Source organism: Acipenser ruthenus, chromosome 28, assembly GCF_902713425.1.
Source record: "Acipenser ruthenus chromosome 28, fAciRut3.2 maternal haplotype, whole genome shotgun sequence".
In the NCBI taxonomy this organism is placed as follows: domain Eukaryota; kingdom Metazoa; phylum Chordata; class Actinopteri; order Acipenseriformes; family Acipenseridae; genus Acipenser; species Acipenser ruthenus.
In genome coordinates this window covers 21,063,573-21,088,756 of record NC_081216.1, presented here as the reverse complement: position 1 = coordinate 21,088,756, position 25,184 = coordinate 21,063,573, and the positions used below count along the sequence as shown (strand labels likewise).

Genomic DNA, 25,184 nt, shown 5'->3' with positions numbered 1-25,184 from the left:
ATTTGCACATCTGTAGAGTTTGAACTCAAGGTAAAGGTTTGATCACTGGTCTTTCTAGAAGCTCTACTGTATTTAAAAGAAAAAAAAAACAGTCCTGAAGTACTGATATGTGTTTTCACTTGAGGTTCCAGTCCTGAGTTATTCAGCCCATCTTGCTCGTTTGGTTGTTAGTAGCTGATTGATCCCAGAATCTCGTCAAGCAGCTTCTTGAAGGATCCCAGGGTGTCAGCTTCAACAACATTACTGGGGAGTTGATTCCAGACCCTCACAATTCTCTGTGTAAAAAAGTGCCTCCTATTTTCTGTTCTGTGCTCGGCAGTTTCTTAAGTTCAGAGCTGCGGCGCACAGGCTGCAACCATGAGAGGACAGGACAGACAGAACCCACTTTCTAAACCACTAATGAAAGCATACAGGTGTTTTATTTGTTAGGGGTACTGGTATTTTAGACCACCTAGAACATCAAGCCAGTGCAATATAGCACTGCTCTGTCTGGTTTAAGAACCACAGTCACCTGTCTGACAACAGGTAGCTTACCTCAAAGTAATGTTTGTAATGGATAGTATCTTATTTTTCCACTAGGACAGCTGGTTCTTGTTTAAATTTTTTCCTGTACTGTGTAACAAGTGTCCAGGTAAAACAAAATAAAAACCCATTACGACCCTGTTTGCAAGCCCATTTTTTTTATTGTCTCGCACAAACTTGACCAAGAAGTATAAATGCAAGTTTTCAGAACTGTGTGGTGTTGAGGGCTCCCGAGTGGCGATCCGGTAAAGGTGCTCCGCGTGGAGTGCAGGATGCGCCCTATAGCCTGGAGATCGCAGGTTTGAATCCAGGCTATGTCATTGCCGACCGTGACCGGGGGTTCCTGGGAGGCGGCGCACAATTGGCTGAATGCCGCCCGGGTAGGGAGGGCTTTGGTCGGCAGGGCAATCTATGGTTCACCGCACACCAGCAACCCCTGTGGCTGATTGGGCGCCAGTGGTTCTGCAGTGGAGCCATTCAGCTCTGTGTTGTCCTCCGGCACTATGGGTCTGGTGGATCCGCAGTGCGAAAAATGACAGGTTGGCAGGAACGCGTTTGGGAGGACGCGTGTTTCAGCCTACATTTCCCGAGTCGGTGGGAGATTGCAGCGGTGAACCGGGATAAAAATAATAATTGGGCATTCCAAATTGGGGGAAAAACCTGGGGGAAAAACCACTGGCGATGACTAAATTAAAAAAAAAAAAAAAAAGAACTGTGGGGTGTAACTTTGCATTAAAGTGTTCTTACTTTAATGCAAAGTTTGCTATTTAAGTGTAGCAAAAAATAAATCATCCCTGTAGGTCATGAAACAGAGCCAGCAATAAAAAACTGTGCAACACACAGTAACAAGAGTTCATGTTGTGTACAGAGTCCAAATTGGTTTCGAAGGTTCGCGAAGTATAAATACGTGTGGTTTTCCCAGAAACTCAAAAGGATGCGCTCACAAACTGCTTGCCCACTTTTATACTGTAGCACAAAATGACAGTCTAGACTTTGGGGTGTGGAGCACCGTTTGTGTAGGCAGAGGTTTGTGTAGGGTTTAGGGGATAGTAATGTGGAAAATAATAGCATGACAGTTTGAAACTGAAAAACATTGAACAGAACTCTGCTCACTATATTTTCCTAGCTGTATTTACTGTTGTTGTTTTATGTCACTGTTGTTTGAAAATAAATAGGTCCATTGAGATGCAACACCATGTTAGTAGTTTGGAAAGATATTTAATTTCTTTACAACAAAAATGTTATATTATATGTAAACAAGACACATTGAAGCTGTTTATCTTTCAATGTATCGCTGGCTCCACTGTTGTAGTCTTAGCCTGTTGTTGCCTAGGAGGCTGTGTGGTCCACTGGTTAAAGAAACAGGCTTGTAACCAGAAGGTCCCCGGTTCAAATCCCTCCTCAGCCACTGACTCATTGTGTGACCCTGAGCAAGTCACTTAACCTCCTTGTGCTCCGTCTTTCGGGTGAGATGTAATTGTAAGTGACTCTGCAGCTGATGCATAGTTTACACACCCTAGTCTCTGTAAGTCGCCTTGGATAAAGGCGTCTGCTAAATAAACAAATGAAATCAATACCTCCACCTGAAGCCTCCAAGTTTCATAACAGAATTGCCTGTTCTTTGCCCGTGTGTGTGTGTAGGAGTGTGTAGGTAAAAAGATAAGAACAACTATTTAGGATGAGCCACATCATCGTGCAGCATACTGTACCTTGCCCTTTGCTCAAACCTGCATTACTGTTCAAACTTTTCTACAGTATTAATACAATTGCAACGTGTTAAGACTGCTTTTTGTTTTGTTAATCTATACAGTGTATAGATTGTATTCAGCAATTTCGATTTTATGAATCTGTAAACCTATTGGAAATGTGCAGGTTTTTTTCTGTTTATTTTTCTAACATGTTGCAACGCTCACATGAGCATTCATTAACCCACTCCTGCAAACCAGAAGTGTTGCAAGCAAGTCGGTAACTATTAGTTTATTTCATCATTGTGATGGCAGCAAACTGTGAAAGTATTTTGGTGTTGAGTGTACCAAAAAGTATTCAGAGTTTGAAGTTGCTGAACACTCGTCAGCTACTGTCATAAAAGGAGTTACACACGATGTGATAGAAGATCTACAGACTGAACGTACACTTACAGCATGTGCAAGAGAAATTCACAGTTATCCAATTGTTTCATATTTACCAATTCCTGGCTACAGGAATTAGAAAACATATTACAGTATTTAGTTTGTAATCCTTAGTATTCAGCTGTGGTGCTTTGTGCTGGGAACTGTAAACCGCTTATTCGGTTGAAAAGGCTTTTTGTTTCCTAATAATTCAGATTCGAAGGTGAACTGGATTATTTCAGTCCATAAATCCAATGCAATTAATTAATTGTCTTAAATTTGAATCTTGAGTTTGCACAGGACAAAACGGCTACCAATGTCGAAAGGAAGCTTATCAAACAAATACTAGGCGGGGTGTCTCTTTCTTTTTTTAAATATTCCTAAACAGCTGCAAGATACTGAATGCAATGCTGCTAGCTAACAGTGAATGTTTTGTTGGAATTTCTGTTTGGTGTTATCATGATCATAGGAAACAATCCTGAGGGGCCTGCTTTTGTAACCTTCATACATAAGGGGGGTAACATGATCTGTCTGTCTCATGTCCCAACATGCGTCTTCCACAATTCAAGTTTCACGACAAATGTCACTGTGCATAGGGATTGAATGAGTGAACACTGCATAGGGGGTAAAGAACTCCAAATTGCATTTCTCTACTTGAGAGCAAATGAGAAACTAAGTCATATCAGCAATACTGTACCTGACCTGGTGTATCAGTGTCATTATCAAACTGGTTACATAGACCTCTGGCTCCCTCTTAGCTACTGACACACTGAGACCAAATATCCTAATATGGAATGCTGTGTGGATCTTTATGTAATGGACTGAAAAAGAACTTTTCATAACTTATTAGTCAGCAGCAGATTCTAGTCATTACAGCTGTTTCTGCTCATGGCTTTAATGCTCATTTAATAGAGGCATGTGAAGTGTTGTTTTAGTTCATTTATAAAACAGAATCTTATACACATTTACAGCTATGGCCAGAATGAACTAATTTAGCTTCATAAAGTCAAATGAAAGCTGCTGAATAATGTTATCATGGCTTCCGGTAGTTTCTTTGATTACATGATGTTAAATCAAAGATCTAAATTATGTTCATATAGGTAATGCAAAACTTGTGGCCATAGCTGTATATTTTTTTGAAAACGTAGCTCAGCGAACTACAGTACTAATCATATTTCCCTACCCCTCGTTATGATTTCAATTTGCTTAGTTTTGTTTGCCATGCAATTAGTCATTCTGCTCAATGATGTGTCTATTTATGCTTGATGAATAGCTGTGTAGACTGCAGTTCCCAAAGCAATGGTTCTGTTTATATAAAATACAAAAGTTGCACAGCAACCTTCCAGCATTGTTCATATTGCACTACCCACTTACAGACGTGCTCAAATTTGTTGGTACCCTTACAGCTCATTGAAATAATGCTTCATTCCTCCTGAAAAGTGATGAAATTAAAAGCTATTTTATCATGTATACTTGCATGCCTTTGGTATGTCATAGAATAAAGCAAAGAAGCTGTGAAAATAGATTAATTATTGCTTATTCTACAAAGATGTTCTAAAATGGCCTGGACACATTTGTTGGTACCCCTTAGAAAAGATAATAAATAATTGGATTATAGTGATATTTCAAACTAATTAGTTTCTTTAATTAGTATCTGTACTGCCCAGTGTCAGAAAGCTCTGTCTCAGTCGCAGGTCATGGGTCCTCCAACAGCATAATGACCCAAAACACACAGCTAAAAGCACCCAAGAATGGATAAGAACAAAACATTGGACTATTCTGAAGTGGCCTTCTATGAGTCCTGATCTGAATCCTATCGAACATCTATGGGAAGAGCTGAAACTTGCAGTCTGGAGAAGGCACCCATCAAACCTGAGACAGCTGGAGCAGTTTGCTCAGGAAGAGTGGGCCAAACTACCTGTTAACAGGTGCAGAAGTCTCATTGAGAGCTACAGAAAACGTTTGATTGCAGTGATTGCCTCTAAAGATTGTGCAACAAAATATTAGGTTAGCGGTCCCATCATTTTTGTCCATGCCATTTTCATTTGTTTTCTTATTTACAATATTATGTTGAATAAAAAATCAAAAGCAGTCTGATTTCTGTTAAATATGGAATAAACAATGGTGGATGCCAATTACTTTTGTCAGTTTCAAGTTATTTCAGAGAAAATTGTGCATTCTTCGTTTTTTGTGGAGGGGTACCAACAAATTTGAGCACGTCTGTATAAGGCAAGAATGAAGGACATCATTTTGAAAGGGCTGTACCCATACAGTGCTTTGTATTCTTTGATTGTAATGCTGTGATAGAAAACATGGATTTGTGCACTATTTTGTATCCTACGGTAAATAGAAGTTTCAGATTTTGTATTTATGTATTTGTATTTCTAGGCGTGTGATTTAACCCACACTTCAACTGAGATACGAGGATCACTGTAACGAAATAGTCTGGCATCAGTTCATGACTGTAGGAGGTACAATAACACAATGGCTCCCGCCATTAAATTAGCAAAGAAAGCATCATTGGGTCCGTGCGTGTGCCAAAGAAAGGACACACTGCAACTTTCTGTTTCAAAAAAAAAAAGTGACATGGAATTCATTATTCTGTAGGTATAAACTGGTCAAGAGTATGTTCTGTTTTCTATCACTACCACATGTGTAGCTCTAATATGTCTTCACACAGAAAGTATTACAGCAGTTTCTGTGAGCTCATATTCGCTAGTGTTCATATACTGTAGAGCAGTACATTTGCATGGCTTTAGTGAATGCTGATGTTATGTTGTAGGTGAAACAAAGGGCAGCTTACCTTGCTCATAGATGAGTTGTTGCGCACTGACATTGCTGCAGTAAAACAGTACAGCATGTTACACTGTGTCCTTGGTATAGCAGATGATCCTGGTCTCAATGGACATTAATGGGGGCACACTGAAGTGCAGCTCTGATATTATTAGGAAGAACAGGCTTGAAATAATACAGGTTATAGGAAAGTCATTTCCAGTCCGTTAAAGTATGTGTAATATACAGAAAATAGAAAGATGTTATGCATTCTATAATATATAAAAATTGCATGCCCCTGTTGCAAGTTAGTTTCAGTACGACAGCAGGTCAGATGAATACTATTAGGTAGCATCGTCTTGCAAATGTAGTTCACTACCTGTATGTTTGTGAAACATAAAGGCTTCAGGTTGCTCTGTGGAGATGGATTATGTCTTTATTCTAAAGTTACAGTGACCAAGGATTATGTATTCATACTGGCATTGCATATTAATAGACACCTGAAATAATTAGACATACACTGAAGCAGTTGCTGTAATCTTTCAAATTCCATCACTGCATACAATCCATACCTGCCTGATGTTGTTTAAACTTGTAGATGCAAATTCAGCTCGGACTGGAGCTGTTGTTTTCCAGCTCCTTCATATTGCTAAACATGCAACACTCCAGTAGCTGCCTGTGCAGCAGTATCGGGGAAGGTTATAGATAATGTCGTTTGTAATGTTGATCTGGATTGTCTGATTTTGTTATGCATTTTGAGAAGCACTAATAGAGGTTTGTAAGAGCTTTGAGGTGTTATAGACTCAGTATAAGCTGTTGTTAACGAGGTTTAAAAAACAACTGAAAATATAGGTTGTCCCTTAGCACTGAAATATTAGTTTATGTTTTGAAAAATAAAATCTCTCGAATCGAGCTCCAAATCTCTTGATTTCTAAGAGTTTGTCTCATGATTTCTGCAGAGGTGTGGTTGGCAATAGTGCAGTATACACCCAGCTCCACACACAGGTCACACACCAATCCCTTAACAAAGGGGTTCTTCCTTTTTTATACTATGTGGCTGGAACCTAATTAATCATCAAGCATTCAATTAGGGCTTTTGCCCTGCCACACAGATATTAAATAGTTCATGGCAAGGCAGGGCCTGTGTTTTTGTTGCTGGCAGCTTTTTCAAGTTTTCAGTTGTTTGCTTCACAAGCAGTCGGTAGCCATGTATTTGCTAATGCCATGTATAAGGTGCCTTTTGCATTGCACCGTGTTTAACTGCTTATCCTTTTCATTTAGCATGTTTCATCATGTTTACCATGCTGTCATTTACCTTGCCTGTGCTTTACTGTATACTTCAAGGGTTGCTGACGCTACCTGTGAATAAATCTGTGGTTTGTGAGACATGCTGCTAGATGTTAGTGGGTCTCTCCAAAGACAACAAATTACATAATTCACTACAGATGAATGCAAAACTAACAGCTTCAATTAACTACTTAGGAGCTTTAGAACCTGCTTGGAGTAAAAACCTGGACTGGATTCGATCTCAGAGTTGAGTACCACAGCGTTATAGTATCTTGATGCATTGCAAATCATCATACTTAAAAACTGTTTGTGAACATCAAAATCAATGTAAAAATCTGCTTTACAATTCCCCACGTTTTACTATACTTTGTAATGCTTTAATCATCAAAGTACACCTCGGTGAACTTTTTTTTTATAAGGGCAGAGGAATGTTTTGGTTCTGCTTGCCTTAAATAGGACAGACTGTAATAAATTGCATCTGTGCTTTTCATCTCTCAATCCCTATTTCTCAGGCTTGCGTATTACAGTAAGAATGCTTACTGCTGATATTATTCACTTTAGAGACTGATAATAGTTCAAGTGAGTGGTGGTAGTGCAGAATATTGTGTATTATGCATGGGTGCTCCCTGAATAAGCTTAGCATTTTAATCAGAAAGAATAAAGGGCTTTTTGTACCTTTCAACCTACAGTAATCATAGTGTGCTGTTGTACAATAAAAATGAATCACTGTAATTCAGAGGACTAATAGCCAGTGTGTGCCTATTAAAAAGTTAGCTCTTTGTGCTCTGACACAGATCAGGTCAAGTGAACACATGAAGATATAGTGGTGACTAGATCATTGTCTTTTGCCTCTGGTCTCTCAAGACATCTTTATGCTCTTACATTAGGTCTCTCCAAACCCAAATAGTTATATTAATATTTTCTGATAGGGGTGGGTAGAAAACAATGATTTCTTTATTAGTTCACTACGATGAAGTTAATCTCTGAAAAGCTGAATAAGAGGAGATGTGGTTACTATGATTTTGCAAGCCTGAGTGTTTAGTTGGTTGCTGGTGTTATGCCCTTGCAGCTTGGTCCCTCCCTACCTCCCTAATTTTCCAAAACAAAAGGAGAGTCTTAGTTACTTTGTTTACTGGCCAAGTTTTCCTGCTGCATGAAAAATCAAGCAACTTCAATCATTTCTTATTCACTGAAGCTGTTCTGAATGACTGAATGCTGTATAAAAGTGCACTTTTGACACGAGTAATTATGATGTATCCATTTCTTCTTAATATTTGTATTGTCCTGTTGTGACATTCACCAAAATGCTTTTATTGATGCAACAGTGTAGATTTTGCAAGATTTGGAAAGGAGGTCTATTTATGGTATTTTATTCTACCATGTTTTTATTCTACCATGTTTTTACGCTAAGTAGCTGACCTGTATTTGCTCTATTACTCTACAGACATTCACTCGTTAAGACTTATATCATTCTGAGGTGTGGCTCCATAACTCCATAATAATAATTATGGTAATTTAATTCTTAATGTGTCAAATAAGTAGAGCTTTCTTTACGGGTAGGCACAGATCATTTTCTAAAGAATCATATTCAATCCCAACCTATTCTTTAAGCAAGGCTAGGTAAAGGCAGTTTTTGCCCATTGTGTATATTCGTTTCATAATGATCTGAAAAGGCATTTAGCAGATACTATTGAACATGTAGCCCCACCCTGTCTTTACGCAGATTGATAGCATGTGTCATTTCATCTTTTGGATTATTGGGCATGTATTGGCAGGCCTTCCCTTGCCATTGACAGAGAATGATTGTAAATACCCATAGAAGTAGCTGTATCTTATTAGGTTACAGCTTCTTTGTTGTGCCAGCTATAATCAAACAAGAATTTACTGAGTTTACCTCAAATGGCTTTTAATTCCCTATCAGTACTTCACATTTAATAAAAATCAATTACGAAGATATTCTAAAAGAACCAGTTGTTTTCCAAGGAATCACCTACACAATCTTTTTTCAGTTGCTTTTTTTTGCTGCTGATGAGAGTAAAAGATCACAGCAGCCAGATAGCCCAGTGGTATCCAACTCCGTTAAAGTGAGAAAAGGCTAGAAAGAGGTGAAGGGATACCTAGTAAACTCCAGACGTCTTTACCCACAAGACTGTGCAACCTGCCTGCTGAGAGATACCAACCAGCCAAGCATGACAAGAAATTGAGCCTTCGTCTTCAAATTCTCCCATCAGCAATATCTTTTAAAGTGAAACTGTATACCAAACAGCAGGACTGGGCATGGCCGTCAATGTGCTGAACCAGCCTGTCCAAAGTAATTAGCCACCAAAAGCTTTCGTATGTTCAGCTTTAGCCAAGCATAAAGCAAGAAGAAAGGTGACATGGTAGGCAAGCTGGACGTGTTTAAAGTAATTTCCAATTTATCCCAGAAAGGCTGTGAGGCTTCCCATCTGCAGGGAACCCATTTGTTTTTAGATAGAAATATTTGATATCTATTTACTACAGTCTTCCATAGTTCAGCTTTCTATGTACTCTATCCAAAACCAGACTTTGTTTAAACTCTAGTTTGGGTCCACTGGTTGAAACACAAACTAGGAGTCCCCTAACTCTGTCATCCAAATATGGGATCCCCTACTACTGCTTGGAGCAGTCGATTTTCAATTACACACTGTATAAACACTGTTACCACCAACATTTACTTTAGCTTTTTTTTGCTATATTGATAACTTTTTTTACAGGGAAGCTGTATACAGTAACAGCCTATTAAAGTCATTAGCAGCACTTAAAGATATACTGTAATTACTGGCAGATTAGTGATTAAAGAGTGGTGGGCATGTTTGGGTTTGGAAGCAGCTTGGGAGATTCCTGCCTTATCTGTGAAATATAAAGGTTGTGATTTAATAATGGCTTGCGTTATTTATGGAACAACACAATCTTAGCATGTGTGCTCAATTACTTGAACAGTCTGCCAGATATAACCTGTCAACCAGATATTTGAGTGAATACTGTAGATTCCTTTTAAATGCATAGCCTAAAGATAATAATGTGCTTTACAATATGCAATTAGCTGGCTGTGCAATTATCAGTAGAGCAGTTCAGTGGAATACATTGTCTCCTGTTGGTAAAGCCACCACCATTTCTGTAGACCTGTAGACCTCATTTTCAAACAAGACTGATGATTATTTTTTGGTGTACCCATTAGTGTGGCCATGTGAACTTTGGCGAGAGCTGGGAGTGGCAGATTCATTTCAGTTTTAAAATACTGTTACATATTTAAACTTTTGACATGTGAACTCAAAGGCGTATTTTGATTGCTATCTATAACTTTGCTGATCTAGTCTACTGAACATTATACATATTTTATTCTTAAGGTAACCCTACCCCGCCTCTTTTCATACTCGGTCTCTTTTTATAATGATTCCCTTTCAAATAAGCCTTGCGTCATGTGAGAAAGCCCTGTGAGAAAACTGACCAGACCCTGTTTATTTTTAGGGATTGTCTCTTGGCAATTTCAAATGCAGAGAGGCACCTGTGCTACACTTTAAAACCCCAAATCTGAACTATTGGTCTTAATACAGAGAAATCAAAGCAAAATGTGTAGTCAGCATTGACTCAAGTGTGGAAAAGCAAACACAGAGGCTTGGCTGCAGCTCTGCACTAAATGTGTAGTCAGCGATTGTCATTCTTTGACTGTGTGAATAAACATTTAGTTTGTAATGATCATTAGGGGAGTTATCACAGTGTGAATGTGCTTTTTAAATGTTTAAAATTACAATGAGAGCTTTGGGCTTTGAACCTTGTTGAGGCAGACGTTTTTTTTCACATAGAATTGTTCCTCTGGAATAAAATGTAGGCCTCTCGGTAATTCTGACATTGTTTGCATTGACTGGCGTCCAGCTATGATACTTCCTTATCAGGCAGCGCCAAATTCCTTCCTGGGCCTATTGACACTGTACTGTAATTACTAGACTGTTTCACTCAATTCCCAGTTCTCACATTGTTCACCGCTTACTTACACTGACATCAGTTTCCTTGTGTTGTTTATGATAGCTTTCTGGTGGTGAGGATGATGTTGTTTTTGCAGCCCACAGTATCACAGCTTATTTTACTTTAATTTCTCTTTCCCAAGATATAAGTCAAAATGTAGGTTCAGTGATCTTGGGGAGAAAGAACTAGCGATTGGCTTCATACTACAATCATTAAGACTGGGTGTAGCCCGATGTGATGTCAATGGAGCAACTCACTGAAAATTGCCTTCCAGATAAACATCAAAAGGACCTGAGTAAAAATAAGTCCCTGTGCCAACCCTATTAGTGTAGGTTTAAGAATCTGTTAGCTTATATTGTATTGTGACGTAAACTGCATCAAGTAAAGTCATTGTAAGAATCAGCTGCTCACAATATGAATGCGTCAGTAATAATCATATTTAGAGTTGACCTCTGTAATTGATATCAAGGGTCATATGAGGACTCCAGAGTACACAGCACCACTTGCTGCAGCAGGTGCATATTTAACAGATCTGAAATTCTAGAAGATTTCCTGCACTTGAGCAAACTGGTAGCATGTGCTCTTGTAAACCCAGAATCACGATATGTTCCGTAGGAACTGTTTTGCATTCCCTCCATGACCACAGAGGAGGTCTATCATATTTCAGTGGGAGTCGGTTGTCTGTACAATAATAGAAAACTAGTACTACATGTGGCTGTCAAGAATGAAAAGGAATTTGGAAGCAGGGAAATAATGGGTGTGTTTTTTTTTTCCCCTAATTTGATTTCCTATTTTAATTTTCTCATTTGTATCTGGCGCATAGTAAACACTAGCAGAGGTTTTTGCTTGATACCAATCAGAAATCAAAAGATGAAGGCGATTTGAGTTGTAGTTTACAGCCATCTTGAAAAGGTCATTTTTTGAACCACTGATATACCAGCTGAGGTAACAAAATAAGCTCCAAATATTTGGACAAATGCCTTCAGCGATGTTACAATCAAAAGGCATTAGACGTTCTTGACTTTGTTATAGTTTTACCTCGGAATGAGTGCTTGATGTTATGAAAGAGTAATGTGGGTCTATTAATAAGTATGATATGTATTAAAACACATGTGATGTACAATACAGAGTTCCAGCTCACCACATTGTAGAAGCTTCGTCAATAAGGGTCAGATGAAGGTTTTACAAGCATCTGGAGATGTTTTGCTTGTGTTCTACTGGTATTCCAGGCAGTTATTCTACAGCAGGTCAGTGCATTGATCTGTAATTTTTACAAGAAGCCTTACAACAAATGTCTGACCACATTGCTCCACTTTAAATTTACTATTGTCTGCAGCCCTCTCTTAAAACAGTGTAATGTTGTGACTTAAACTTACTTGCAAGGCAGACCAAAAAGAAGGTGCGTACCTTCTCATTATCCTGAGCAATAATCATTACTGAACCAGATGTTTCTAATAGGAACTTCCTACTAGAGATTAAGGCTGGAATGTAAATATATAAATTGTAGGTTCCATTTATTTGGCCTCGTAATTTAGCATTTTTAAACAAATCTTACAGACAAAGGACTGTTTATAATAAATTAGGGAAATGAACCCTCAAATCATATCAGTTGTTTGTCATAATTCAAGCTACTGATGAGAACCACATGCTTTTATTTCTATACGAAACTAATGTGGTTATTAATATAATCAACAATTCCTTTTATAATTTAAGAATTGTTTTAATGGAATATCTAGGTCAGCAAATGGGCTTTCTTTGAAATTGATAAATTATACTACAGCATGCATTGTTAATAATATGTGGGTTTGTGTCTGGCCTTGGTTGTGTAAACAAGATTTAGGATTGATTTTGTTATGGTTCAGCCACCATTGCAGCCCAATATAGCGGGAATGCACAGGTGTTATTATGGTATCCCAGTGGTATTTTTCAATTGTTTTTGTAACAGCCTGCCTTTGAAAGAACCCTGTGTTTATACAAAACCTGTTTGTTAGCAACCTTTATCTGTGAAAGAAATAGCTTCTCTTCTGTAAAATAAAAGCTTCTGTTGAGACTAGTTCCTTTTGATCATGTTTCTGTAGAAGTTCACAGCCTAGTTTGAGATCAGTAAGGGACAGCTGTATTGGTGCGTCAGAGATTGGAGGGTAAAGGAATAGGGAGAAGATGCACAACTGAAAAAATGTGTTACCAAACAAGCACAGAATCTAACTGAAAAAGACTATAGAAGGACCCTGTTGCTGTCAGTGCTGTGCTGAAGAAAGCATTTTAAAAGGGTCCCCTGGGCAATGGATTCAGCATAAAATGGGGAGTGCTTGCTCTCAGCACAGAAAATGTCTGGGAAATCTAAATTTAAACGTATCCCAAAAGCATTGCAGCGTGATTAAAAGCGTGCCTGAAAATAGCACCAGATCATTGCATAGATACTGCTGCTGTTTCTTTATTTATGTGCTTCCAGTATTCCATGCACAACACCTTATGAGTTATAAAAAGTAGCGGCGTTTGAGGAGATTAACATTTAGTGAAATGTTTATACTATAAAGCTAGCAAGATTTTTAAAAAATGCCAATCTGCTTTTTCATGCCCCTTTGCTTTCCAGTAGAAGGAATGCAAATGTGGCCATTATTTCCACAAAATGCAAATTAAAGACATGGCTGTACTATTTTCATATCCGTGGTATAAACAGCATGCTGTCTGCACAACAAAAATCATTACTTCATAGAGATGTACAAACTAGAGACAGACCAGATGGGTTACAGCAAGGTGGTGTGGTTGACAAAAGAGTATGAGTTGCAGCATTGCTCATAAGACACAATCAGACAGCCCACTTGCAGGTATAATGCATGTTTTCACTGTGTTTGTCATTATTTGTAAAGCATGTTCTAGTGTCTAGTGCACCTTATGAAAGTTTAGCACAGTAAATTTGCACTTTCATTTTGCAGTTTTCCCATGCGTTTCTCATGCTTTTTTATGCATGAGGCTGTGTGGTCTAGTGGTTAAAGAAAAGGGCTTGTAACCAGGAGGTCCCCGGTTCAAATCCCACCTCAGCCACTGACTCATTGTGTGACCCTGAGCAAGTCACTTAACCTCCTTGTGCTCCGTCTTTTGGGTGAGACGTAGTTGTAAGTGACTCTACAGCTGATGCATAGTTCACACACCCTAGTCTCTGTAAGTCGCCTTGGATAAAGGCGTCTGCTCAATAAACTTCCCATAGTTTGCCATGTTTTTTTTTAATATGCAGGCTTTACAGTGCTAACCTGTGCTTTACCATGCTTTATTACACTTTGCTTTGCTTTTACTATGAGAAACTTGTATAATGGGTGCTCCCTTCCCTGTTGTCAGTCACTTCCAAAATGTCAGATATTTGACATGGAGATCTTTCAATGCTTGCTGTATGATTGATGCACTGCCAAAGTTTTAATTAGGGACGAGAGACTGATCCCAAAAGGCATAATAATGGAAGCACGACTGTGTGTACATGTACATCATGGGAAGCAGGTGAGCCGCACTCTATCCAGGCTTCACACTGGTTCATATTGCACACACGTAACGAGTGATTTGAATATCAAAGTGCTCTTGTTTCACACGCAGTGGAAAGAAAAACTCTGCTTTAGCACGACTCGGAAAGATTTTTGCCAGAGAGATTAATGTTTCAACAACCAACGTTACAGAAGGGTGCTGTGTGCCAACAGGACTTGCGTATGTGAGGTCTAGCACTAAACTAAACCAAACTGATATTAGATTCCCTTCGAAAAGCATATTGTGTTATTATTATATGTAGTAAAAATCATAATGGGAAAGCTGAGGCAAGCAAGGTAATTCACAGAGAAGTAAAGCATGGTAAAACAAAACAAAACAGCTATGGTAAAACACAGCAAATGCACAGTTAAAGCCTATGAAAAGCATGTTACAATATGAGAATAGTATATATGTTAACTGGTGTAAGTTGCATACATAAATATACAGATTTTAGTGGTACATCGTCATGCTTTGATGTAGCAAAAACAGGCGGAAACCTTTGCCAGTTGATAACAATTAACGGGAAACAGAGCTTCTATTTTTCGATATGGGGTTATGAAGTATGTCAGCAATATTAATACTGTGCAGAAACATTAAGGGACGCTGCACCTTTAAGTGAGCAGCTGAAACAAAGCAGAGCTCACATGGGGGAATCTGTCGGAAGGTCAGCTTGATTTAGAGGGTGAAGGAAAAAGATTCCTTTTAGTAGAACCCACAGGACAACCAGAGTCTATCTATACCATGACACAGTATAAGACAGTACATTTATATTGTGTTTCTGTTTTACTGAACTGAAGAACAAGCTCAGTAAAGCACAGCTATTTCAAAAAAGTGATTGGAAACCATTGTGCAATTAAACATGATAAACTTTTATGGGTCACTTATCTTCTTTTATTAAGCATGCAATTGAGTTTAACATCAATCAGTCTTGCCGTTGGTGTAAACTGTGATCATTTAGGAAAGAATCGTTTTCTAAGACTCTGAAACGAAAGCTGAAGTGTTGTTAAGAAATTAATGCATGCAAATAATTCAAAATGCTAAAATATAATTAGATTGCCCTATGGGCACGGCACATGGATATGCACTAACCACAGGAAGTATTGAAGTTTTCAAATGCAATTTGGCACTTCTCATACAATTTTGCATATTTGGCGCCATCATGTTTACAGACCATACTTACTGTATGTTTTCCAAACACCTCATTGTGAACTGTTATGCTTTTAGACAGCATTAGCCTTGAAGCAAAAACCAAATCACAAGGCTTTTTTTTTTTTTTTTTTGCTCTGGTTTCCTAAATTAGACAGATCGCTCAATCGGGTGATGGGAGCTGATTAGCCGTGGATTGCAAACAACCAGTAGAATGAACAGAGCAAGGTAGCACTCAGGGTATTTTTCTTAGCTTGGAGTTCTTGATTGGATCGATTACAGAAACTAAAAAGAACAGAACACATTGCATCAAAAACTTCTTCTCGACAATCATTAAGGTCTTTGGTATAATTGCTGTGTGAAGACATTCTAATTTGGTACATGCACAAGCAGGTTTGTAATGCTGGATTCACTATGACAGTGATTATCTGGAGTGGTACTCTCAAGGGTGCTTTAAAAGTTCCTAATGTGATCTGAGAACACTTAAAAGCGTAGTGTAGATCTTCATTTATTATCACCCTGCCACAAATATTTCTGGAGGCAATCGTCCATGGTATGCATGTACTGTATATGAGAAGGTGAGCCAGTAGGTTGTAGTTTCATAGTGGACATTTATTACCAGTAATAAAAAAATGTAAAGTCTTTTTAAACATGATGTTTATTAATTAAATGGGTAAACTTAAAATGCTTTGGGTGTGCTATTAAAAAATGTAAGATGATGTTTGAAGTTCAGAAGAGTACAGTCAGTTATAGAGGGCTGTATTTTCAAAGCGTGTACTCCAGTCTTAATTTTTCTAATGGAGAAAGCATGTAAATGATATACAGTAAAACTGACAAGCAAACAGCTTTAATGTGTATAAAAGTCCATGAAAAGTAGAACTTAAATTGCTTGGTTCTAGTTTTAAAAACTAGCAGCTTTTTATTCTCCTCCAATAAAATAGGAGTTAGCTGAAGATTGAAGTAAACGCTTTGTAAATATAGCACAGTGACTTCAAAACTGACAGCCCTGGGCTGGTGTTTTTTCAGGGCGTGGACTATCTCAGCCCCTTTATGTAGAGCATGCTTTCTGAGACTATGTGAATGTGATTCACTCTCTAAACATACATAGCCTGGAGCCTATTTTAAGCACTTTCTGAAAGCATGCCAGTTACTGGTGGTATGGAAATGTGCAATCACGTACATAAGCCATAAATGCATAGGCTTAGACTGTCGGAACTCATTCACACATCATCTTCAAAGAAAAGAGTATTGGCCAAGGTTTCAGCAAACTGTCATAAATAATCCATTATTTTATCTGGAGATGTTTTTATGGTATAAATTACACCAGATAATAGTATCTCCTGTGGTTATTTTACAAAGAGCAACTTGTCTGTAACAATTCCTTTTTTTTAACTCCAATCTGTACAGAAACCAAGGAGCATGGCAATTTTATCTGTGCAGTTTTATTAGCCATCTGTTAAGAATTTAATGCTTATTTCTCCACTGAGATGACATCAGACTGTGGTTTCTTTTATCAGTTTAGGTTGAAAATGCTGAAAGACGGTCGCCAGTCAGTTTAGCTGCAGTACAGCTGGAAAGAGTAAGAAGCCTGTCTCCGCTGAGAAATCTGGAGAGACCATGGGCAACAACGACGATGAGAAGAACAGCCAAGCCTGTCAGCTGTTTGAGAACTTTGTCCAGGCCTCAACATGCAAGGGCACCCTCCAGGCCTTCAACATCCTCTGTCGCCAGCTTGAACTGGACCCCCAGGATTATAAAAGCTTCTACACCGCGCTCAAGTCCAAGGTGACCTTTTGGAAAGCCAAAGCGCTGTGGAGTAAACTTGACAAGCGGGCAAGTCATAAAGAATACCAGAAAGGGAAAGCCTGCCCGGGTACAAGGGTAAGCACTCAATTCAATGATCTTCTTCAACCACTGCGTCTTAAAATGCGCACAGGGGGCTGTTCTTGAGATCAACATACTCTTTCTGTTTTGTATTGATTTGTTTACCAGGAATTGAACCTATTGAGACTGAAGCCTCATTTAAAAAGGGGACCCATGCTCAACATGCCAACACAAATAGCGATATAATAGAAACAGAAAATCACACGACAAAAAACACTTTTAAAAAACATGTGCGCTTTAATTTACTGTACCACAGTTTAGGATAATTTACTGTACCACTTTTTAGGATGATTTTACGTGTATTGAATAGATGTTTTTCTTTTATTTGCAGTTGTAATCCATTATATTCAGCTGGAATAGTTTAAAGAAGTTAAAACAAGTGCAATTAGGGTTTATTATCAAGGTACAAAATCTTGGCTCCTGTCTGCTATACATCCTGTATGCATCACCTTCAATTTAACATTCACCTCATTAGAATTCTCAAATTACTTCACTCCGAATGGTAAAACAGGAGATGGAAAGGTTGAGTGTTAGTAATAGTTTTTTAAAGTTGTTAGTAAGTGGCAAGTCATTTTTACACAGTGTTGTAATGGAACAGGGCCAACAGCTAAAGTTTCTAAGGTATTATATGAAAGCTACCAAGCCTCTAATTTCTTCCCTTGGATATAGTCACATATTTACAAATGTTAAGTAATGATTTGTTATGGCTGTAACCAGTCGTGTTCAAATGTCTGCTCATGTACCTCTTACCACAGCAACACTCACATAGTGACGTGCTATTTCATTCTGTTATTCATAGACAGAACCCCAGTAAGATTCGACATCTTCACTAGATTCATAGATGTAGTAACTGAGATATGCATCTTCTAATATAAATTCAGGCAACAACGTATGTGCCATTCTCTCTCAGTATAAAATGACTCATTGAGAGTTTACATGTTAGGCAGCAGCCAAGTGCATGGTAACATTGCTCAAACGTCATTTTTTTTTTCTGAAATGGTCCTCAAAATAATTTTTTAGGTTTAGAACATTAAGTCCTTCAGTCTGCTTCCTATGACCCACAAGACAGAATTCCCTAAACATGACCCACTGCCATGACTGGTTGGTGAATCACAGTTTAGTCAGTCCAGGAAACTGTTCTAAAGCTGACAGCAGACGCTACACTGCCACTACATATCCGCTGTTTGAAGAATATCAATTGTAGTTTACGTTCCAACCACCAATCCACCAACTGTGTTCCGTACATTGTGTGCTCACCATAATCAGGGATCTATTGCGCAAGTAAAAACATAATTTCATTTTATATACGTTCAGGACTACACTTCTGTAATAAGACCCCTGTCTGCCTCAACCATCATAAGTAATACTGCTCACTTACTCTCCCAGTGTGTCGACATTACTTTCTAAAGGCATGCGTTTCTTTACAGTGCTCCAACTGAATACCTCTTTATGATCAGCTAGATATGAGTCAGCCATGTATCTACTAAATCATATCAGATATGTGCTGCACTTTGTCCTCAAGCACTGGTTGAACGCTCACTGTGTCTGCAAAGGTGAAGCAATGACTCCTAAAAAATGTCATTCAAATTCAGACAACAAGTCTTCTCAATTATTCTAGATGCTTAGTTGTACTGCAACTGTCCAGTTTACACGATTAATTATATCCTTAATTATGCATATTACAAGGTTAAAAAAAAAAAGATAAATCACACAGTTTCTAGCATCTGTAATGCAACACTAAGTAATCCATATGTTTGTTAAGGATGGATTTTAAGTTTAAAGAGATATATACTTTTTCCATGTTAAGTTCCTAATGGATTATCCGTTTTAAATTGTTGGTGTTTTTTCACTTTTTATACTGCCGTGTCTGTCACCAGTATGCAGTACTACTCTAGAAATCTGTGCCATGACAAATTACCTGTGGGGAATATCTAGCTATCTTGTAATGCTAGACATTATAATGTTCTAACCCTAATTATAGACGCGTTGTTTTTCAAAATTGTGTGTAAAGACATGGAAATTGGAATTAAGTTTTATTTCCACACATTACAGCTGCAAAAAGCATTTGGCAGCCTGGATAGCTATGAAGTCTGGCAGCTGGATATGATATGATTGAAACCATGTTAAAGCTGAACTAGACAGTCATTGACATTGAATGAGCTGGGCTTCAAAAATGTCAAGCTCTATTTAGAGAAACAGAGGCAGACAATTTACTGTAAAAACCTTAGTATAAGTCTATTTTCTATGTATTTTTAGGGGGTCCTAAAAAGGGGGGAGCGACTTATACACTGGTGTGACCTACAGGCTTTTTCCTGAAATTGTCTCAAAAAGGGGGGGAAGGGACAGGGAGACTATATACTGGTGCGACTTATACACAGGTTTAACTGATTCTCTAAATTATATTTGTAAAAAGTCAGACCCATTTGGAGGCTGTTGTTTCTTATCACTTTTTCAACATAAGTTGGCGTTTACATTTTTTTTTTCATTGCTATATTAATTCAGCAACATTTTCTAGAGGCTTGTTGTAACTCTAGGGGCGAGGCTCAGCCCGCTACACTAAACCTATTGGCTACCTAATACTATATAGACCAAGTCCACCTTTCACAAAATGTTCTGCAAGTGTTTCTCCCCCGCCTTCCCACTCCCTTGAGGCGGCTATTACTGGGCCAGAAGAGGAGATCCTGGGCCAAACAGTTTCATCATCCCACATGACATTTCATACTACATTTTTTACAATACATATTAAGAAGCTCACTATTACTGTACTTGGAAAAGTAAACCCCTCTGTGTTTGCTGATATTGCTTCATTCACCAGCAAAACTGCATCGGACCATAGTTTATAGAGAAGACAGTTCCAGTTGTTAGATCTATGGCCCAGACAATTTTGCAGCTGTATATTGTAGCTCCTTTATCCCTTTGTGCTGTGAGATTATGCTTAGTTTTATGTTTAGCAAACAAAAAAGATAAAAAAACAAAAGTGATTATCGAAGGACGAAATGGTCACTGCTTGAAAACCATTGTATTTTGACACCCCGGCTTTTTTTTTTTTTTTTGCAATATAACCAGTTTATGTAAATAATAATAAGAATAAAAAATTCTATACCTAATGTCTGGATGACTTCAGAACTTCCACATGGGTCAGCGTCTTTTTATAGAGGCAGCAATAAAAAGAGCTGAGTAAAACAGACATATGTTTACAGGGTGGTGTCACAGTCACTGCCAGACCAGCGAAAACAATTTGAAATAACGCCAGTCTACCCCGAGGAGCATACGATGGCCAGATTGCTGAAGAAATCAGCTTTGCTTTATCAGTGCTTGTGGAGACAGTGCAGCACTTCACAGACTATATGGAATTCAACCCGGGTTATGCGGCAGTGCAAGAATGTGCTTCTCAGATTGTTGTTCCTTTAGCTTTTATAGATCCACATGATGAAACAGGCGTTTTTTGTGTTAAAATAGACAGAAACTATATCTACAGACTGGTATTAGCACACTGGTATGATGCAATTTCCTGTCTTTCATGGTTTATTTGACCTGCAGGATTTTAGGCCCATACTACTCTGAATCGTTTGAAACATTTGTAATAGCCTGAAGCTGTGTGTAAATATTTGTTGAATAATCATTGGTGTTTAAGTACAGTATGCAGAAGATACAGTTTCTTGGTCAATTCTTCTGCAATAAGCGTAGAAAAAGCAATACAAAACTATTCTACTTTCAGGAACTGCTGTGTGCTTTCTAATACTAGCAACATTATACTGAAGTAATTGTAGTTTACAAAATAATGTCATTACTCTTAGCCATTTTGCACTTCCTTTGGCTACATCTGTAGGTCTCAAGTGTGCAAAAGAAACATGTGTTATATCACTGTGTATTTTCATTTTAAAACATGATATTTGATACTTTTAGGTTAGAGGAAGCGCTCTCTTTCTAGGCCTTTTCCTGCTCGCACTTTAACTTCCTGGATCATTTCACCTCAGCAGTGTATTCTGGGTAAAAATGTGCTACTGGCTAAATGCCAATAGGGGAAGCTGCTGATTAATTATTGACAATTTCATTCCCCCAGTGAAATGACCCAGGAAGTACAACCATGGCTTTTAAACAGTTTTCTTTAACCTAGCGTAGTACCAGACATCGTTTTGAAATGAAAATGTGTGTTTGCTATAACAAGTGTTCCTTTAAAAACCACTAATAAGTGGATGTTGTGCAAGGCGGAGAAACTTTATGGAACAAATTTGTTAGCTACAATTACTTAACAATCATCATTCATACTGCAGTGCTAGTAAATGCAGTAATCATGCATATACTTGCATTCTTTAAGAAAATTAAATAGAGAGGGCTCGTCAATGTGATTGATTTTTGCTGGTGGTTGGTTTTGATTGATAGAGCAGGTAGGAAGTAGGAACAAGCAAATGGATGGCTTCTTGATGATCTGTTCCTTACCGCAGCAAAGAGACACACTTGCATTGCGTTCAGCCATTCCTTTAACTGTTGCACAGGATTTTATATTGCCAAGTACTGTAAAAAACTGTGCATAAGTCCCACCAGTGTATAAGTCCCACCAGTGTATAAGTCTCCCCCACCTTTGTTTTTTTTGAGACAACAATTTCAGGAAAAAGCCTGTAGGTCACACTGGTGTATAGGTCACTCCCCCCTTTTTAGGACCCCCTAAAAATACCTAGAAAATAGACAAAGGTTTTTAAACTATGGCAGGGGTAGAGTTTGCCACTCGAACGTGGAGTGTCATTTACACATGCTTTATCAGCTGTGAGTATCTCAGACAGGAGAATCATTACACAGTGCAGAGAACTGATATCGTACAAAATCCTGCTTGTGTACATGTTAGGTAAACTAGTGCCTTGAGCTTACAAGGTTCTCAAAACATTTTCAAAGTTCACTGTCCTCGTGATAATACTTTTCATGATATGATTTAAAAAGATTGTGTTGTGTTTCTAAGATACTTGATCCTTGATCTTAAGCTTGATCAGCTTAAAAATGTCTCCAAAGGGAGAGTTTTCATAACACTAATAAAAATGTGTCATCCTCATGAAGAAGATGGGACACCATTGAAATGGGCAGAATGCAACCTGTGGAAACCAAATCACAATCTTTATAAGTACCAAGGAATTGAAGTATTAAGTATCAGCTGCATCTGCCAGGTTTTTCAGTTGTTGTTTTTTCCTGTACTTGGTTGACATGTACTAATCAGGAACACAAAAATGACTAAAGCATTACTTTATTTTATTACCAGAAAAGCTGCCCCAGGCCTTTTATGGTCTGACTTCTCTAACCACTGCTCACAGCTTTGTGAGTAGCGCTGAGAAAGCAGAACCCTGAATACAACTTCGTGTGCCCAGTGAGAGTGGAGCATACTTAGCACACTAAGCAAACAGGATAAGATCCTGGACCAGAGCCTTGGAAACTGTGTTTGGTGAGCCATAGGAATCCTCAACAGAAACTCTACCATGTCAAAATATTTTCAACAACTTAAAACTTCCCTACCACCCATTGAGTTCCCGTTTATTTTTCTGAAACATATTTGAATAGGAAATGGGGACTAGCTGATCCAATTTTCTATTCCTTTTAAAACTGTCTCTATATCATTGATAATTGGCCTTTTCCATGGGAACATGGGGGCTATCCAGATGTTATGTTAACCGTGTTAAACCATGTTTGGTTCACGGTTCAAATAAGAACTATTAACGTGTTCAGCCTGGATTTGGTCATTATATAGTATTATTAACCATTATTAGACCATGCTTGGCATACTCTACATTCAAACCATGTTCAACTCATACAGATTTTCATTCTCAGACCATAGTGTTTCTGAACAATGAATGTACGTCACAGTCGGTCTTTGAGTTCCATGAATAACCATGAAACAATCATGGTGAACAATCGGAACATCAAAGAGTTGTTGCAATCACATTAATAAAGAGAACGCTTTGAAATAAACATACTGTAACAAAGTAAAAAGTTTCCTTCAAACCCACATGGATGTCATGACCAACAACTAACCTGCTAACCTGTCAGGCCTTAAAGAATAACTTTAAAATAGACTTTTAAAACATACGCTGCCTTGTGCCCAATGTATTTAGATACGCTGTTTGGCATTGTGGGTACAAAAGAGTGCGTAAAAGGTGTAGTTACATATCCAGACAGTGTATTGCAGTATCATCACTAAGTTTTTAGCTACAAAAAAGAGTATGCATGCAAAATTTGCCCAGAAGCAAAAGATTACTACAGTAAATTGGTACCAGTATCTGAAGTCAAATCAGTTAAATCAGACATACACATATACATATGTATTACTTTACATGTAATATCTGGTTTCGTTCCACAAATAGCTTACCACAGCTGCATAAAACTATTTATGCCCATTACCAGTCATTAGTATTTTGTCTTTTTCAAATAAAAAAAATACTAAGCATGCAAAAAGGCCTGTGGTTTAACCGAAACAACCAACCATCTTATTTAACACAATAGCCTTTTTGTGCGTGACTCAAGCGTGGTTAGATAGTGAGATCATGCTTTTGAAGCATACGCTAATAACATCACCTAGCTCTTCGCCACACTCATTCAGGGTGAAATCATCGCCACCTCATAAATGTTCAGACTGGCCTGTTAACTGGGAATGGTTAAAAATGCATTTCTAGATGAAAGGATATCTGGAATTCTCTGATCATGCAAACCCCATGTCTATCTTCCGATCACTGTCAAAAAGAACTGGAGATGCTCAGAAGCGTTCCTCTACACAACCATGGAGGCCTTACGCACTAAGAAGAGCCTCATGTGCTTGTCATGGAGAAGTTCGATTTGTTTTACAGAAAAGGCAATCTGTCTGTATACAAAAGGAGTCGAGAACAGTCACTTAAAATAAGAACTCCTCTAAGGCTCTACATTAGAATTGATTTAACATACAACAAATCAAATATAGTCAGTAATTACAGTATGGTACAGTATCTAGTTACAGCAATAACATGTTGATTCTTATTACCATCACACTTGTCTTTCTTGGGTTTATAAAAAGCTAGTTGCTTCTTCCCAATAGAATGATTGAATCCTTTAATAGATGTTAATGGTTACCCTTAGCTGTAGCTCTTATGAATTGAGATTAGAATGGGTCTGTTTTGTATGAATATAATACCTGTAGAATTGATCATGATCTGATGATAGCTATATTGGAGTTCACTTGGAAGTTCATGTGGAATGGCATTTAAAATCCAGGCACTAATTGGAAACTAAGGAGTTTGCATGAGTCTTGTCTTCTTTTTTACGGACAGTGTCTGATTATTGGAGGCGGGCCATGTGGGCTGCGCACTGCCATAGAACTCGCTCTCCTTGGCGCCAAGGTGGTGGTGATAGAGAAGAGGGACACCTTCTCCAGGAACAACGTGCTACACTTGTGGCCTTACACCATTCATGATCTCCGAGGACTCGGAGCCAAAAAGTTCTATGGAAAGTTCTGCGCCGGGGCAATAGACCATATCAGTAAGTGCTCTCTGATAACAGTGGTTTCTACAGCAGACTCTTCTTTCTGTCTACATGGATATATAGATTTAACATACTTATGGAAAATAAGCATGACACAAATTTTTAACCTCTCGAGCAAAAAGGTTGAGTATTCATGTGTGTCGAGGGAGATATATATTTTACCACGGTACTGCGTTGTTTGAAAAGTCCTTTAGTTTATGGGGGTTAATTAAGCATCTGTATTAAATCTCATTGCCAGGTATTCGACAGCTGCAGCTGATGCTGGTAAAAGTAGCTCTTATAGTCGGGGTAGAATTTCACGTCAACGTGGAGTTCGTGAAGCTCCTGGAACCTCCTGAGGATCAAGAGAATCAAGGTAAGATTCCATTCCGAACTACCATGGGGAAAAAAACTCGTCAGTGTTCCAGTGTTCATTTAATCTTTCACAAGGATATGCCAATCTAGAACAGGATACCTATCACCCCAGTTTCCTTTCTT

The 25,184-nt window shown here is 38.3% G+C and overlaps 1 protein-coding gene across 7 annotated transcripts in view; it reads left to right on the top strand.

Moving 5' to 3' along the window:
• LOC117434979 (F-actin-monooxygenase MICAL2-like) overlaps nucleotides 1-25,184 on the top strand; it is a 79,084-nt gene that overhangs the window by 1,169 nt on the left and 52,731 nt on the right. For all 7 annotated transcript variants that reach the window (XM_034057744.3, XM_034057745.3, XM_034906801.2 and 4 more), the window contains exons 2-4: nucleotides 16,850-17,213; nucleotides 24,497-24,704; nucleotides 24,946-25,062. In XM_034057744.3, the coding sequence (XP_033913635.3) occupies nucleotides 16,950-17,213; nucleotides 24,497-24,704; nucleotides 24,946-25,062 (589 nt within the window). In that variant the 5' untranslated portion in view covers nucleotides 16,850-16,949. The remainder of the gene's footprint in view (nucleotides 1-16,849; nucleotides 17,214-24,496; nucleotides 24,705-24,945; nucleotides 25,063-25,184) is intronic.